We start from the raw sequence: 16946 nt of genomic DNA on the forward strand, positions 1-16946 counted from the left end.
TGCATTTGTCAAAATCCATGGAATGTACAACACTGAGAGTAAACCTCAATGCAGACTATGGACTTTGAATAATAATGAAGTGTTACTGTTGGTTCATTGATTCTAATAAATGTACCACTCTGGAGCAGGATGTTGATGGTAGAGGAAGCTTGTGTGATTTGAGGACAGCATGTATATGGGAACTCTGTATTTTCTCCTTAATTTTATTGTGAATGTAAAACTGCTCTAAAAAATATAGGATGTTTTTGTAAAAAAGCATTATACATAATGACTAAATGAGATGTATCTGAGGAATGCAAAGTGGGTTCAACATAAGAAAATCAAGCAATGTAATATACCGTGTTAAGGCAAATTCCACATGCTAACCTCAACAGACACAGAAAATTTTTTTTGACAAATCCAAAATCCTTACAGGATAAAAATATTCAAAAAAAAATAAGATTAGAAGGGAACTTCTTGGGATCCCTGGGTGGCGCAGCGGTTTGGCGCCTGCCTTTGGCCCAGGGCGCGATCCTGGAGACCCGGGATCGAATCCCACATCAGGCTCCCGGTGCATGGAGCCTGCTTCTCCCTCCGCCTGTGTCTCTGCCTCTCTCTCTCTCTCTGTGACTATCATAAATAAATAAAAATTAAAAAAAAAAAAAAGAAAGAAGGGAACTTCTTCAACTTAATAAAGACATCTATGAAGAAGACTGAAAGTTTTCTCCCTAATACCAGGAACAGGACAACCATGTCTGATTTCTCCACTTCTACTCAGTATTTTACTGGAGGTTCTAGCCAGGGCAATTAGACAACAAGAAGAAATGAAAGGCATCTAGATTAAAAGATAGATGTAAAACTATCTGAATTTATGGAGGACATGATTTTGTATACAAAAACCACCAAGGAATCCACAGGAAAATGGTAAAAACTAATAAGTGAATCCAGCAATGTTGCACTAAAAACTACAAAACATCATTGAAAGAAATTAAAGAAGATCTAAATAAGAAGAAAGATATCCTATCTTCATGGATTAGAAGACTTAATATCTTTAAGATGGTAATACTCCCCAAATTATGTACAGATTCACTACAATTCTTACACAATCTAGTTCACTTTTTTGTAGAAATTAACAAGCTGATCCTAAAATTAATATAAAAAGGCAAAGGACCCAGAATAGCCAAAATAATCTTGAAGAGTAAGGACAAAATTAGAAGATCCCCATTTCCTGATTTCAAAATTTACTACAAAGCTGCAGTAATCAAGACTGGGTGATACTGGCATAAGGATAAACAAACTAGTGGGATAGAATTGATAGTCCAGAAAAAACCTCCATATATTATGGTCAACTGATTTTTGACAAGGTTCCCAAGACAATGCAAGAAGGAAAAAAAACTTCTTTCAACAGATACTGTTGAGACAACTGTATACCCAGTTGTCTAATGAAGCTGGACCTCTGTCTCACACCACGTCAGAATATGAACTTGAAATGGATCAAGGACTTAAAGTGTAAGTGTTAACCTTATGAAACTCTTACAAGAAAATGTAAGTCTTTATGGTGTCTTGGATTAGTCAGTGGTTTCTTAGATATGATGCCTATAGCAAAAGCAACCAAAGGAAAAAATAAATTGGACTTAATAAAATGAAATTTGTGCTTCAAAGAACACTGCCAAGAAAGTGAAAAAGATAACTCCCAGAATAGGAGAAAATACTTCCAAATCATATATTTGATAAGAATGTAGCATCCAGAACACATAAAGAAGTCTTTCAAGTCAATAATAAAGACAAATAGCCCAATAGATAATGGGGAAAGGACTTGAACAGGCATTTCTCCAAAGAAGTCATACAAATGGCCTATAAGCACAAAAAAATATGCTCAACAGTATTAGTTATCAGGGAAATACAAATCAAATCATCTTATAGTTACTAGGGTAACAAAAAAGATGGCCACATGTTGGCAAGGATATGGGGAAATCTGCTGGGAATATAAACCGGTACAGCTACTTTGGACAACAATGTGGCAGCAACTCAAAGAGCTAAACATGGTTACCATGTGGCCAGGCAATTCCACCCCTACATATATACCCAAGATAATTGAAAACATAATTTCACACAAAAACTTATACACAAATGTTCATAGCACTATTTAATAGAGCCAAAAAGTGGAACCAACCTAAATGTCCATCACCTGGACAGCCCTGGTAGTGCAGCAGTTTAGCACCGCCTGGAGCCCAGAGTGTGATCCTGGAGACCCAGGATTGAGTCCCACGTCAGGCTGCCTGCATGGAGCCTGCTTCTCCCTCTGCCTGTGCCTCTGCCTCTCTCTCTCTCTTTCTGTGTCTCTCATGAATAAATAAATAAAATCTTAAAAAAACATGTCAATCACCTAATGAATGGATAAACAAAATGAGGTATGCTCATATGATGGATATCATTTATCCATAAGAAGGGAATGAGGCCCTGATGTAATGATATGGATGAACCTTGAAAACATGCTAAGTGAAAGAAGTCAGATGCAAATGTCACATACCATTTGATTTTTTTTTTTTTAATGTGAAATGTCAGACTAGGCAAATTCATAAGAGATAGAAAGTGGATTAGTGGTTGTCCAGAGTTGGGAGAAGACAGGAATGGGGAGTGACTGCTAATGGGGAGGAGGTCTTTTTGGAGGGTGATGAAAATATATTCTGGTTTAGATAGTGGAGATGGTTGCAATCTTGTGAATATTTAAAAATCTTGTCAATATACCAAACATCACCTAAGAGTACACTTGAAAAGGGGAATTTTATGGTATGTGAATTATATTTCAATTTAGAAAACAAAACAAAAACTTTGGCCATACTTTTTTAGGTCTATCCCTGAACTCTGATCTGTTCCGTTGATTTTTGCATCTATTTGCCTGCTATTACCACACTGTCTTGATGGCTGCAGCCATATACAACTCCTTACAATTGAGAAGGGTGGCTCCTCCCTCCTGCTTTATTCTTCCTTTTCAACACTTTTGAAAATAGCTATTCTAGGTGTGCCTGGCTGGCTTAGTCGGAAGGGCATGTGACTCTTTTTTTTTTTTTTTAAGATTTTATTTATTCATAGAGACAGAGAGGGAGAAAGAGAGGCAGAGACAGAAGCAGACATCATACAGAGATGCCTGACGTGGGACTCGATCCAGTGTCTCCAGAATCACGCCCTGGGCTGCAGGCGGCGCTAAACCGCTGCGCCACCGGGGCTGCCCAGGGTATGTAGCTCTTGATCTCAGGTTTGTGAGTTTGAGCCCTGCATTGGGTGTAGACTTTATTTTTAAATAAATAAATAAACTTTAAAAAATAGCTATTCTAGCTTCTTTGCCTTCCCATATCTGTTTTTTTTTTTTTTAAGAGTTTATTTATTTATTCATGAGAGACACACCGAGAGAGGCCAGAGAAGTGGCATCACATTGTTCAGGTACTAAGAGAAAAATTCTGTATTCAGTGAGAAAATCCTTCAGAATAAAAGGGAAATGAAGACTTCTCAAAAGAAGGAAAACAGAGATTTTGTTGTTAGCAGACCTCAACTAGAGGAATTGCTAAAGGAAGTCCTTGAGACAGAAGACAAATGATAACAGAAGAAAACAGGGAATGTTGGAAGTGAAAAAGAGGAGTAGAATAGGTTAATATTTGGTGAATATGATAGCTGCTTCTTTTCCACTTGGACTTTAAAAATTGTTTGATATTTGAAAGCAAAACTTATAGCTTTGTTTACAGTGGTTCTCAAGGGAGTCACAGATAATATTGAAAATGAAACGTAAACAATTGTTTTAAAAAAAAATGCAGGACACCTGGGTGTTTCTGTTGGTTACGTGACTGCCTTCGGCTCATATTATGATCTCAGGGTGCTGGGATTGAGTTCCAGGTCGTTATCATCGTCTTCCTCATCGCTATCCTCATCGCCATCCTCATCGCCATCCTCATCGCCATGGGCTCCCTGCTCAGCGGGGAGCCTGCCTCTCCCTCTGCCCCTCCCCTTGCTTGTGCTAAATAAATAAAATCTTTGGGGAAAAAAGTGCAAGGAGCCAACCGAAAGAGCTCCCAATGGCCAAAGCTGTACCTATTCGACCAACAAAATAAATAATGTAGTATTGGATTATAGCCCCAAGTAAATGTCCATGGGTCCATAGTAATATAAATAAATGATTGAATAAAAAAACAGATGGGGGATAATGGGAAGTATCTTGTACAGGAGAGTTCCAAGTAATTTATGTCGATGCTCTGATCTCAGGAGGTGCAGCCTGACTTTGCAGTCCTTAGTGTGGCTGGTACATTGTGTCTTAATGTCAGAGGACAGTATGGAAAGGGAATAAGAGGACAGGAGACCATCTCAGCCAGGAAACCAAGGTCAACATCACCAGTGATAAGTCACACTGATGGTACATATCACTGATACATGGAGAGAATAGAACTTTACCTCCATGGTCGACCCCCTACCCCCAATCTCATAACCTCCATCTAACCATGTGGAAAACATCAGGCAAATCCCAATTTGGGGCAATCTACAAAAATGCTTGACTAACACTCCTCGAAACAGTCCAGGTCATCAAAAGCAAGGTAAACTGTCATAGCCAAGAAGAACCTAAGGAGATGTAACAACTAAAAGTAACTTGTATCTTGGATGAAAACTTGGAAGAGAAAAAACACGTTAGGATAAAACTAAGGAAATCTGAATAAAATATGGGCAGTGTATCAATATTGTTTATTATTTGTGATAGATGTACCATATTAATATAAAATGATAATATGCAAACTTCATATTATCTTTGCAGTTTTTCTATAAATCTAAAACTATTCTAAAATTTTAAAGTGTCCTTTAAAATATATACATAGGGGATCCTTGGGTGACTCAGCATTTTAGCGCCTGCCTTCAGCTCAGGGCATGATCCTGGAGACCAGGGACTGAGTCCCAAGTCAGGCACCCTGCATGGAGCCTGCTTCTTCTCTGCCCATGTCTCTGCCTCTCTCTCTCTCTCTGTATCTCTCATGAATAAATAAATAAAATCTTTAAAAAAACAAAACAAAACAAAACAAAATATATATATATATATATATACATAAAAACATTAATCCAAGACAGCCAAAGTGGTGATATTAAAATCAGGCAAAATAGACTTCAGAACAAAGAAAGCAGCCAGTGTCAAGAAGGAGAAGCATTATCATGATTAAAAAGGGTCAATTCATTAAGAAGATATAATTTAAAATGTGTATGCACTAAGGAATAAAATTGACAGAACTGAAAAGAAAAATAGACATATCTTCAACTATAGTTGGAAGCTTTAACACTTTTTTCTCATTGTAATTAATAGGACCACCAGACAGAAAATCAGCAGACGTAGAAGAACTGAGCAAAACTATCAACCAGGTACCCCTAAGAATGTTTAGAGGTAGACAAGCTGATGATAAGGTTGATATGGGAATGCAGGAACTCGTGGGTGGCTCAGCGATTGAGCATCTGCCTTTGGCCCAGGGCATGATCCTGGATTGCTGGGATCAAGTCCCACATTGGGCTCCCTGTATGGAGCCTACTTCTTCCTCTGCCAGTGTCTCTGCCTTTCTCTGTGTGTCTCTCATGAATAAATAAATAAAATCTTAAAAAAAAAAAAAAAGATATGAGAAGGCTATTGTTTAAAGTTTATTTATTTATTTAAAATAATGTCTACACCCAATGCAGGGCTCAAACTCACAAACCTGAGATCAAGAGTCACGTGCCCTTCCGACTAAGCCAGCCAGGCACACCTAGAATAGCTATTTTCAAAAGTGTTGAAAAGGAAGAATAAAGCAGGAGGGAGGAGCCACCCTTCTCAATTGTAAGGAGTTGTATATGGCTGCAGCCATCAAGACAGTGTGGTAATAGCAGGCAAATAGATGCAAAAATCAACGGAACAGATCAGAGTTCAGGGATAGACCTAAAAAAGTATGGCCAAAGTTTTTGTTTTGTTTTCTAAATTGAAATATAATTCACATACCATAAAATTCCCCTTTTCAAGTGTACTCTTAGGTGATGTTTGGTATATTGACAAGATTTTTAAATATTCACAAGATTGCAACCATCTCCACTATCTAAACCAGAATATATTTTCATCACCCTCCAAAAAGACCTCCTCCCCATTAGCAGTCACTCCCCATTCCTGTCTTCTCCCAACTCTGGACAACCACTAATCCACTTTCTATCTCTTATGAATTTGCCTAGTCTGACATTTCACATTAAAAAAAAAATCATATGGTATGTGACATTTGCATCTGACTTCTTTCACTTAGCATGTTTTCAAGGTTCATCCATATCATTACATCAGGGCCTCATTCCCTTTTTATGGATAAATGATATAAATGAGAAATCACAGAGACTAGAGATATGCTCTGGGTGCTCTGGGTGGGCAATGTAACATTTCTCTATGGATGCTTTCCAGGGTTCTTCTTTTCCCTTTAGTGTCCAAAAATTTGATTATGATGCTTCTGGGCATGGATTTCTTTGAATTTATTCTGGTTGGGCTCACTCGGCTTCTTAAATCTGTACATTATCTTTTCCCCCAAATTTGTGAAGCCTTCTGTCATTATTTACTGTAATTTTTTTCAGCCCTGTGCTCTTTCTCCTCCTAAAAGTTAGAAGCACTATTATTGTCTTACAGCTTCCTCATACTCAATTCATAGATTTTTAATTAAAAAGTTTTCATTGTGGAGAAAAAAACAAATACACAATTTACCATCTGGATGATTTCTTTTTTCTTTTCTTTTTTTTTTTTTTTGAACCATTTTTAAGTGTACAATTCGGTAGTGTTAAGTGTATTTATATCATTAGGAATCAATGTCCAGAAATTTTCATTTGGCAAAATTGAAACTCTATACCCATTAAACAATAACTGCCTATTTCCCATCCCACTCCCTCCCAGCTCCTGGCACTGACCATTCCACTTTCTATAGCTAAGATTTTGACTATTCTAAGTGGAATCCACAGTATTTGTCTTTTCATGACTGGCTTATTTCACTTAGTATACTGTCTTCAAGGTCTAGCCATGCTGTAACATGTGTCAGAGTTTCCTTCTTTTTAAAGGACAAATAATATTCTACTGTACATATATACTGCATTTTAAAATCCATTAATCTGTTCATGGACACTTGGGTTGCTTCCTCCTCTTGGCCATTGTGAATAATGCTGATATAAAAATAGATGTACAAATATCTCTTCAAGATCTCACTTTCATTCTTTGGGATATATACCCAAAAGTAGAATTGCTAGATCATATGGCAATTCTACTTTTAATCTTTTGAGGAACCACCAAGCTATTTTCCACAGTGGGCACACCATTTTACATTCTTTTGTGTCTAGCTTCTTTGTTCCACATTGGGCTTGTGATTCATCCATGTTGTTGCCAGGGGTGATGCTTTGTTTATTCTCATTACTGTGTAGTACTCCATTTGTCAAATATTTCACAATTTATTTATCCATTCTACTGTAGACATTTGGGTTGTTTCCAGGTTTGGGCTATTAAAGACTGCTACTATGGATCTGTGCTGCATGTCTATAGTGAACATATATATGTACTTCAGCCAAGTTAAATTACTAGGAGTAGAATTACTAGATTATTTATATGTATGTGCATTCTCTCTCTCATCTATCTATAAATATGTAAAATCTCCACATTATTTTGAAAAGATAATATCAAACAGTTTTCAAAGTGGTTGTATGAACTTGCTCTCCTATCAGCAGCATATAAGAATTCTGGCTACTTTACATCTTTGCCAGCATTTGGTATTGTCTATCTTTTTAATTTAAATGATTCTGGTGGTTACAGTAAAATTATGATTTTCTTTTTAAGATTTTATTTATTTAGAGAGAGGGCCTGAGTAGGGGTAGGGAGAGGGGCAAGCAGACTCATTGTCACAATGACAATGTTGGGCTCAATCCCATGTCCTGAGCTGAAATTAAGGGCCAGATGCTCTACCTACTGGGCCACCAATGTGCCCCAGTAAAATTAATGGTTTTAATTTGAAATTTCCTGATGACTAGTGAAGTTAGTACAGACCTTGTCAAACATATATTGGCTATATGGGTATTGCCTTTTGTGAAGTGCCTACTGCAGGTTTTGCCCATTTTTCTAGTAAGGTTGTCTGCTTCTTTATAAGTTCTAGATAGGAGCCTTAGTATAATAAATATATTATATATGTATGTATTTTAGTATCTTCTCCCTTTCTGTGGCTTTCCTTTTCATTCTCTCGTGGTGTCTTTTGAAGAACAGATGTTCTTACTCTTGGTAAAGTCCAATTTCTCATTTTATGTGCTTTCAATTTCCCTTTTAGTACTTTCCATAACCTCTTTAAGAAAAATCTTACCTAACTCAAAGTCATAAAGATATTGGGTTTTTTTCTAAAACTTCATTGCTTACCTTCCATACTTAGTTTTTCAGTCCATCTGGAATCAGTTATTGTGTGTGTTGTGAGGTTTGGGTCAATACACATTTTTTTCCTAATACAACTTTTCAAATGACTATTTTTTGAAGACCATTCTTTTCCCATGGCACATTGTATTTATCCTCACCATTTGTAATAGCTATAAAGCCTTCCATTCTAAGGTACTCCCATAACTTATCTACCCATTCTTACATGGGATTTTTGGGTTATTTTCTGACCTCTGCTATCATCAAACAGGGTAAACATCTTGGTATGGATATCAAGGCATTCTTCTGCAATTTTTAAAACAAAAGTGGAACTTCTGAGCCAGAAAATATTTACTTTTTGGGTTTTTGTTGTTGTTGTTTTTAAATATTTTATTTATTTATTCATGAGAGACACACACACAAAGAGAGAGGCAGAGACATAGTCAGAGAGAGAAGCAGGCTCCATGGAAGGAGCCGGATGTGGGACTCTATCCTGGGACTCCAGGATCACGCTCTGGGCTGAAGGCAGATACTCAACTGCTGAGCCACCCAGGCATCTCAATATTTGCCTTTTTGAAAAAATAATAAATGACATGGTTCAAAAATCAGAGAATGCAAAAGGGCCAGTAAAATATTTACCTCCTACCCTGTACCCAATCCTTCTAGGCCCTCCACCAGGTGATTGCAATCATGAAATCTGGAGTATCTTTGCAGATATCTTGTAATGGATGAATAGGCATTATTTAGACCTTTTCTTCTTTTCTTTACACAGGTAGGGGCACACCGTATGCTCTGTTCTGCATCTTGCCTTTTTAACTAAACAATATATCTTAGATGTCTTATTACTGCACATAAAAAAAGCATCCTCATTAATTTTTAAAGCCATATATTCCATTGGATGGGTATACCACCATTTAGGCAGTCTTCTGCTGATGGACATCTGTGGTGTTTCCAATTTTTTGCCTTCGACACAAGGCTGCAATAAGTAACTTTGCGTATGTCATCTCAGGTGTGTGCAGTGTATCTGTTGGGGGAATTTCTACAAGTAGACTTGCTGAGTCCAAGGGGATATGCATCTGTAACTTGATCAGCATTTCCAAGTCACACTCCTCTACCAGCAATGTATAAAAGCTCATGTTTTCCCATAGCCTGGTTAATAGACTTGGAGCTAGGATCTTTAGTCATTTGTTAGGTGGAAAATTGGAGATTATGTTGCATTTATGTTGTATGTGAGATTGAGCATCTTTTCAGGGGTTTAAGACCAACTTGTGTTTTTTGTCAACATCCTTCGATGGTATGCACTTCCTTAGAATCACTCATGCAAATTCCTCCAAATGTTTCCTCATGAGAAGCCTTAGACCTGGGACTTACCGATCAGAGTTTGAACTTTTTAAAAGATGTCTCTCTCTACGTGTGGCCAACTATCCTTCCAGAAGGGAGGTCCCACTAACGCTTCTTTCACAACTTGGCCCTGGACCGGGCTCCCAGCATCACTGGCTGCAGAGAGTCCTCGGAACTGGCAAGGCCAGCTCCAGGTGGAGAGCCTGGCCTGCAGTACAGAGCCGGCCCCGCCTCTCCGGGAGGCTCCGCCCCGTCGTCAGGAGGCCCCGCCCCAGAGGTGCAGCCCCGCCCACTTACGATGCCCTCCTATTGCGATCGCGCGGCCCGGCTCCGCACAACAGGCCGCGAAGCCCCGCCCCGGGCTGCGCGGCCCCGCCCCCGCTGCGTGTCCCGCGCCGCTGGTCACGTGACGTCTGGGAGGTGCGAGGAGGGGTCCCCGGGCGCCATTGCTCCTCCGCGCCTGCGCCGGCGCCTTCCGCGCACGATGGCTGCCCCCGAGTGAAGTGCGCTGCAGCCTGGTCTGGGCGGGGGGGGCCCGCGAAGGCGCCAACGAGGCGCGGCCGCTGCCCCCAGCTGCTGTCTGCTCCCCGGCCGGGGCCGGGAGGCAGCCCGTTGCTAGGCAGCCGCGTGGCGGGGGGGGCGGGGCCTGCGGGCCGCGGGCATGGACCAGTACTGCATCCTGGGCCGCATCGGGGAGGGCGCGCACGGCATCGTCTTCAAGGCCAAGCACGTGGAGGTGAGCTGGGCCGCTTCCGGCAGCTGCAGGCCCGGAGACCCCGCCCCGCCCCCGCTTTCCGAGAGCGTCTGCTCCGCTGCTCCCTCCTCCCGCCCCGCTTCCGGCTCTGCGCCCACCACTTTGGCCCCTTGAGTGGGTGCCGGCCCGGGCGCGGTCGGCCGCCCAGCCACCCACGAGGGCCCCGGGGAGTCCAAGCCTCGGAGCTGTTAGCGCTGCGCTGCCATCAGCTGGGGCCCGGGCTGGACCTCACGTCCCTCCCGGACCGGGCGACGGGACCCGCCCCGTCGGCGCACCCGCTTCTCCAGCCGGGGATGGACTGCAGTGTCCCGTTCTGTCCCGCACAGACCGGGGAGATCGTGGCCCTCAAGAAGGTGGCCCTGCGGCGGCTGGAGGATGGCATCCCCAACCAGGCCCTGCGGGAGATCAAGGCGCTTCAGGAGATCGAGGACAATCAGCACGTGAGTGGCGCTGGGCTCCGCCTGCGCCGCTGCCTCCCTCCCTGTCTTGTCCACCTCATCCCCCCACTTAATGTCATTCCGCGTTCATTTCTTTAGTCACTGACTTCTTTATATAAAACATTTGGTAATTTGTAATGATAATAACAGCCTCTGTTGAGCTTCTGTTCTGCAGGCTGGGTTACCTGTGTTAGGTTGGGTGTCATTCTGAGCTCTCTGCTCTCCGAAAGGCCCATGTCAGGATCTCGCATTCTCAGGCCAGGGGAGGAGGCTCATCCACCTGTTGTGGACGCGCAGTGGTCGGTGGAGGCTTTGGCCCGGTTCTGCTGGAGGAGTCCAGGTGTTCTAGCCTGGGGTCCGCCCATAGTCCCTACCTCGTGCTGGGCATGGGCCCCCTTTGGGCTCCTGGGGGAGATGCACAGCGATGGCAGGGCCCATGTGGCCTGGTTGTGCTGTGATGGGGCTGGAGGCACTGTGGGCACGGGGGAGGGACTCATACACCCCCAGCCTCATTACTCTTCCTGGGGCTTTTTCTTGTTCCTGGGGAGTGACAACCCTGTCCTGCTCCTACTTGTTTGTTATCCTCTGGAGATGTCCATGATGTATGTATCATATATGACAAAAGCATGTTGTAAAATTTTTTATAAAACACATCTAAAAGTATGTTCTTCTAGTTTTGTATAAAAATGTGTATATAGATCTGAATAGGTGTTCGTATCTGCTGTATCTGTTGTGAAGTGGGATAGAAAGTACTTCTAAGGTGGATTGTAGGCGATAGGATTTTTCTGTTTTTTTTTTTTCTTTCTTTATAATTTATTATCTGGATGTATGTGTGCAATCTGCGGAATGATTGTGTGCTACTTTCAAAGCGTGACAACCAGCAGTAAGGCTATTTGCATTTTATTGAGGAAAGTTCCAGGGCTTGTAGACCACACATGTGGGAGGGGTGGAGGGTCCGTCAGAAGGCTGTGACATGGGCTCCTAGCTTGCATCAGCAGCCCTGCAGGTTCTACCGTAAAACTGCCCACAGTTGAGCCCTGGTCACCAGAGCTGCCTCCTCACTGTGCCGCCCTCCCCACTGTCAGTGTTGGTGGAATCCATCCCTGCATGGAAAGAGAACCCCAGCCCCTCTCTTCATTCATTCCACATAACTTGTGGAATGGCCCCTGTGATGAGCACCGTCCGGGCCATAGCACAGAGCAGAGCAGATGTCCTTCCCCTAAAGGACCCTACGTGTTCTTGTCCCTCCAGCCTCCTGTTCCCACCTCAGGCTTTGTGCTTGTCTCTCTGGCCTCTGCTCTGACCCCACCCCTTCTATTCTCTCTCTGCCCTCAGAACCAGGATAGACTGGGTGGGGAGGGGAGGGCACTTTGCTTGCTTACATGTCAGCTGTCTGTGTCCCTGTGCTGTGAGCTCCTTCTGGCCCTCAGGACCTGCCAGGCCTGGCACCTACTCCCCGCTGTGCCACCTGGTCCCTGCCACCCGTGGGCCCTCAGGATGTATATGGGATGTGGCTCCTGGATGGCCCTAGGTAGAGGAAACCGCAGGAGCCCTGTGCCGTGCGCGCGCGCGCGCGTGTGTGTGTGTGTCTGTGCATGTGCATGTATTAGAGAGACAGACACCCTGGGTGATTTTCCAGTCCCTGGCCTGGGGAGCACCGGACACTGCCCTGGTGCCCTTCCTACAGCCTCCTCCTCTGAGTGAGTGCAGCATTGGGTGGGGACCTGCTTTCTCTCCAGAGAGGGGAGCACCTAGGGAGCCCTGAACTCCCTTCTGACCTCATATCTCACATCACTTCACCTGCTGTGTCCTGTGTCAGGGCTGGGGGGTCCCCGAGAGGGTCCAGGCCATGTGGGTCCGGGGCTGACAAGATGCCTGGCTTGCAGGTGGTGCAGCTGAAGGCTGTGTTCCCTCACGGCGCGGGCTTTGTGCTGGCCTTCGAGTTCATGCTGTCGGATCTGGCTGAGGTGGTGCGCCATGCCCAGAGGCCACTGGTCCAGGCGCAGGTCAAGAGCTACCTGCAGATGCTGCTCAAGGGTGTCGCATTCTGTCATGCCAACAACATCGTGCATCGGGTCAGTCTCCGTGCCTGCTGCGGTGGGACGTGCAGGCCCAGCCCTTGAAGAAGACATGGTTGGAGGGGGTTGGGGGGACAGGACCTGTGGGTTGGCCGAGTAAGTGGTCGTGGAGAGGGTCGGGGCCTGGGCTGACCCGTGCTTAGCCTGCCAGGCCCTCCTGCCCCAAGGCCCTCTGGGGGATCTGGAGGAACTGATGCCTTCGTTGGTGTGCTCAGGACCTGAAACCAGCCAACCTGCTCATCAGTGCCTCAGGCCAGCTCAAGATAGCGGACTTCGGCCTGGCCCGGGTCTTTTCCCCAGATGGCAGCCGTCTCTACACGCACCAGGTGGCCACCAGGTAGGGAGGGCCGATTCCCAGGCAGGATGTGGCAATGGATGGGCTCCGGCCTCCTCACTGGAAATGAGAGGCTTCTGGACCTTCAGTTCAGACCTTGCTAATCAGGCTGTAGTGGGGCTGGGTGACTGTTCCAGACAGCCTCTGGCAGGCCAGCGCTTGGTTGTAACTGCCTGCCTTCCTCCTTACAGGTGGTATCGAGCCCCTGAGCTGCTGTATGGCGCCCGCCAGTATGACCAGGGTGTCGACCTATGGTGAGCTGGGTGGGGGTCAAGTGTGATCAGATGGGAAGCTCCTGGGCTGGGGTCGGGGGGTGGTCTGAGGCTCAAGGCCTGTGGATCCTCTACGCAGGTGACAGGGATGGCTATCCCAGGACGGGAGCTGTCCAGAGGCCTGACCTTTATTCGGGGGCGGAGCTTGAGATTTAGCAGGTCTTTGAGAAGTGTGCCTCAGAAGGTGAGGCGGCAGCTCTGTGTCCCAGAAATTGAGGCTCTGGGGAGTCTCAGAACTGTCGAGGGTGTTGCTGTGTGTTCTAGGCTTGAGAGTGAGCTCATCGGGACAGGGATGTGTTTTGTGTTCTAGACTTGTGGTGTGTGTTTATTATAAGTCTGTTTCTAGACATGAAGCATCTGTGCTGTTTTGTGGTTCCTTGGCCCTAGGATGGGATGTGGGTGCTATGTGTCATGGTGTGAGGTGACTGAGCTGGCGTGGGCGGGCCCGTGTCCGGGTGTGTGGTGACTGAGCTGGCGTGGGCGGGCCTGTGTCCGGGTGTGTGGTGACCGAGCTGGCGTGGGTGGGCTCGTGTCCGGGTGTGTGGTGACCGAGCTGGTGTGGGGAGGCCCGTGTCCTGGTGTGTGGTGACCGAGCTCCTGAGTCTTTATCCACAGGGCTGTGGGCTGCATCCTGGGGGAATTGCTGAACGGGTCGCCTCTGTTTCCTGGGGAGAATGATATCGAACAGCTCTGCTGCGTGCTTCGGATCTTGGGCACCCCTAGCCCTCAAGTCTGGCCGGTTTGCAGGAGTTCCTGGTGGGGAAGGGTGGGGGCAGGTGTCCTCCCTTCCCCTGACAGCCAGGACTGCCCGTCCCCATGCCTCCTTGGCCCCACATACCCCTGGCCTGTCCCTGTGTCCCCAGCACACTCGCACTTCTCACACCGGCGTTGGCGCAGGGGCCTGAGTCCAGGAGGGGGTGTGGGACCTCAGGAATCTTGGGTGAGGGTGGGCAGGCGGCTGCCATAAGCTGGTGATGGTGGTTCTAGGAGATCACTGAGCTGCCCGATTACAACAAGATATCCTTCAAGGAGCAGGCGCCTGTGCCCCTGGAGGAGGTGCTGCCCGATGCGTCTCCCCAGGCCTTGGACTTGCTGGGGCGGTTCCTTCTCTACCCCCCACACCAGCGCATTTCTGCCTCCCAGGTACTGGTACTTGCTTCCCCCGAGCCTCCTCACTTGGGGCCCTGGAAGCCAAGGGGGGAGGCCCCTTAGGACCATGGGGTCATGGGCAGGCCAGGGGCACTGCCCACCTTGCAGAAGAGCACATTGGGTTACCAGTGACTGGCTTCCTCATCCCTTCAACTGCTGCTGCTCCACCTCTGTATACACCTGTGTCATCTTGAGGCCTTGGGCGGAGGATTGGGCTTGACTTTGGGGAGCCGAGATGTAAGCACCAGAGGTGTTTTTCAAAGAGAAATGATGAGCAGAGGTCTGGCAGGGGACCTGGAAGGGTAGGTTGTGTGGCAGGGAAGGAGGGGAAGATCATGGGCTGACAGCCAGTAGTGCAGGGGGCCTCGCTCTCCGGTGTACCCATGTTCCCACCCCGCCCTCAGCACCCACATAGCCAGGGTATGTTCTGTCGTCATCAGTCCCTCTAATGTGGCTGGAGGCCGTCTTAAGTGCTTCCTTCAGTGAGCCCAGCACCCCCTCCACCCCGCATGGCCTGCTGCCCGTTCAGGGTGCCCTCTGCCTGGCGGGCTGCACATACCCCCTGTGCGGTTCTCCTGGGGGCACCCTCTCAGCAGAGGCCCAGGTTCTAGGGGTCCGCAGGGGTCACACACTTCTGTGGCCCTGCCACCTCCTGCCCCATGCTCATTCATTCCCCTGGGCTTCAGGCCCTCCGTGTCCTTGGGCCTTGAGCACAGCTCTGCAGGCTGGCAGCCTTCCTGGTGTCCCACACCCTCAGCTGTCCCCTGCTGCCGCAGCACTAGTCACGTGACACACCCTGTCTCTTTCCTCTTCATCTTGTTGGTCACCCGTACCTGGGACCCGCGGAAGACTTGAGGGCAGCTCTTTGTTTGCCAGCCTCTGGAACATGCTCAGATGCTGAGCACTAGAGGGCTGTGGGCCAGCTGACCAGACGTGCACATGTGGGAACAAGCATCTGCTGGAGGCTCAGCTCACCCCTCAGAGGGAAGTGAGCCAGGGCTGGGACGGGGAGGTGACTGATTGCCTTCTGCTGTCTCTTGCTTGCTGCTGCCAGGCCCTCCTGCACCAGTACTTCTTCACAGCTCCCCTGCCTGCCCACCCCTCGGAACTGCCGATTCCCCAGCGCCCAGGGGGACCTGCCCCCAAAGCCCACTCAGGGCCGCCCCACGTCCATGACTTCCGTGTGGACCGGCCTCTCGAAGAGTCGCTGTTGAACCCGGAGCTGATTCGGCCCTTCATTCCAGAGGGCTGAGACTCCGGGCCCCCCAGGTTTCTCAGTCTACCTAGCTTGACTCAACCTCCCATGGCCTCCACCCAGCCACGCTAGGTCTGCTCCATGTCCGGTCCGGCTTCAGCAGAGCAGACCCATAGCCTGCACCATCGGCCTCCCCTGTGGGTGCTACGGACTCAGCCATTGGACAGAGACTGTACCTGCCACAGTACTGGTTCCCCAGGCCCTGCCTCCGGGGTCAGGGCCTGTCCTGCTGGAGCCATCAGAGGAACACAGCCTGTAAGATGTCCTCATACTGAAATGAGTGGGAGGGCAGGTTTGTTTTGTTTCTGTTTTCAGAGGCATTAAAAGCTAGTTCAGTTTTGAGATTTGTTATGAAAAGTCCGGGCAGTTTTGCCTAGTGTCTGCCCTTCTTCTGTTCCTGTTGTGGGATGTGGCCACAGTGGCCTGGAATCCTGGCTGTTATTCTCCTTGGTCACCTGGAAAGTGGCCCCGCTCAGGGCTATTCTGGTCCTGGGGGCTTCATGCAGTGGCACGTGCTCCAGTTTGGAGGCGAGGGGACAGAAGTCAAGCCCAGGGATGGTTCAGGTTGGGGGACTGATCAGGTTTGAGCCGGTTTACAAACATCTCTACCCTGAGGATGAGGGTGAACCAGGACCAGAGGTGCCACCTGCTTAGATACAGAGCTTTCTTGCTCTGTGTCTAAGCTCTCTATCTAAGCAGCTCCTGTGTTAATTCAGTAACTCCAAATACAAGCCCAGTCAGCCCTGTTTGTTGTCTTATAAGATCAGATCAGCTGTTTCTACAATATTTACGGAAATAGAAGGGTTAGGAGAGGGCACAGAAGAGAAAAAGGAGGGAAAGACTCCATTAGACTTCAGGCTTCCTATAGGGCTCAACCAACGATCGGGAGATTGGGACGGTGCCGCCTTGGGTCAAGAAGAGCTGACAACAGCAGGGCAACGTAGCCATC

At 47.0% G+C, this 16946-nt stretch overlaps 1 protein-coding gene across 5 annotated transcripts; it reads left to right on the forward strand.

The window, feature by feature from the left end:
• Nucleotides 1-10142: 10142 nt before the first annotated feature.
• Nucleotides 10143-16339, forward strand: CDK20 (cyclin dependent kinase 20). 5 transcript variants are annotated; one of them, XM_041746490.1, is made up of 8 exons: nucleotides 10143-10454; nucleotides 10799-10912; nucleotides 12796-12984; nucleotides 13203-13324; nucleotides 13513-13575; nucleotides 14209-14349; nucleotides 14581-14736; nucleotides 15797-16339. In XM_041746490.1, the coding sequence occupies exons 1-8, from the start codon at nucleotides 10380-10382 to the stop codon at nucleotides 15954-15956; spliced, it is 1020 nt and encodes a 339-aa protein (XP_041602424.1). In that variant the 5' UTR covers nucleotides 10143-10379; the 3' UTR covers nucleotides 15957-16339. The 5 variants fall into 5 exon arrangements, with proteins under 5 accessions (XP_041602424.1, XP_041602426.1, XP_041602425.1 ...); XM_041746492.1 differs by having other exon boundaries at nucleotides 14623-14736; XM_041746491.1 differs by having other exon boundaries at nucleotides 14209-14332; nucleotides 14623-14736.
• Nucleotides 16340-16946: the final 607 nt, after the last annotated feature.

Source organism: Vulpes lagopus, chromosome 2 (genome assembly GCF_018345385.1).
Source record: "Vulpes lagopus strain Blue_001 chromosome 2, ASM1834538v1, whole genome shotgun sequence".
In the NCBI taxonomy this organism is placed as follows: domain Eukaryota; kingdom Metazoa; phylum Chordata; class Mammalia; order Carnivora; family Canidae; genus Vulpes; species Vulpes lagopus.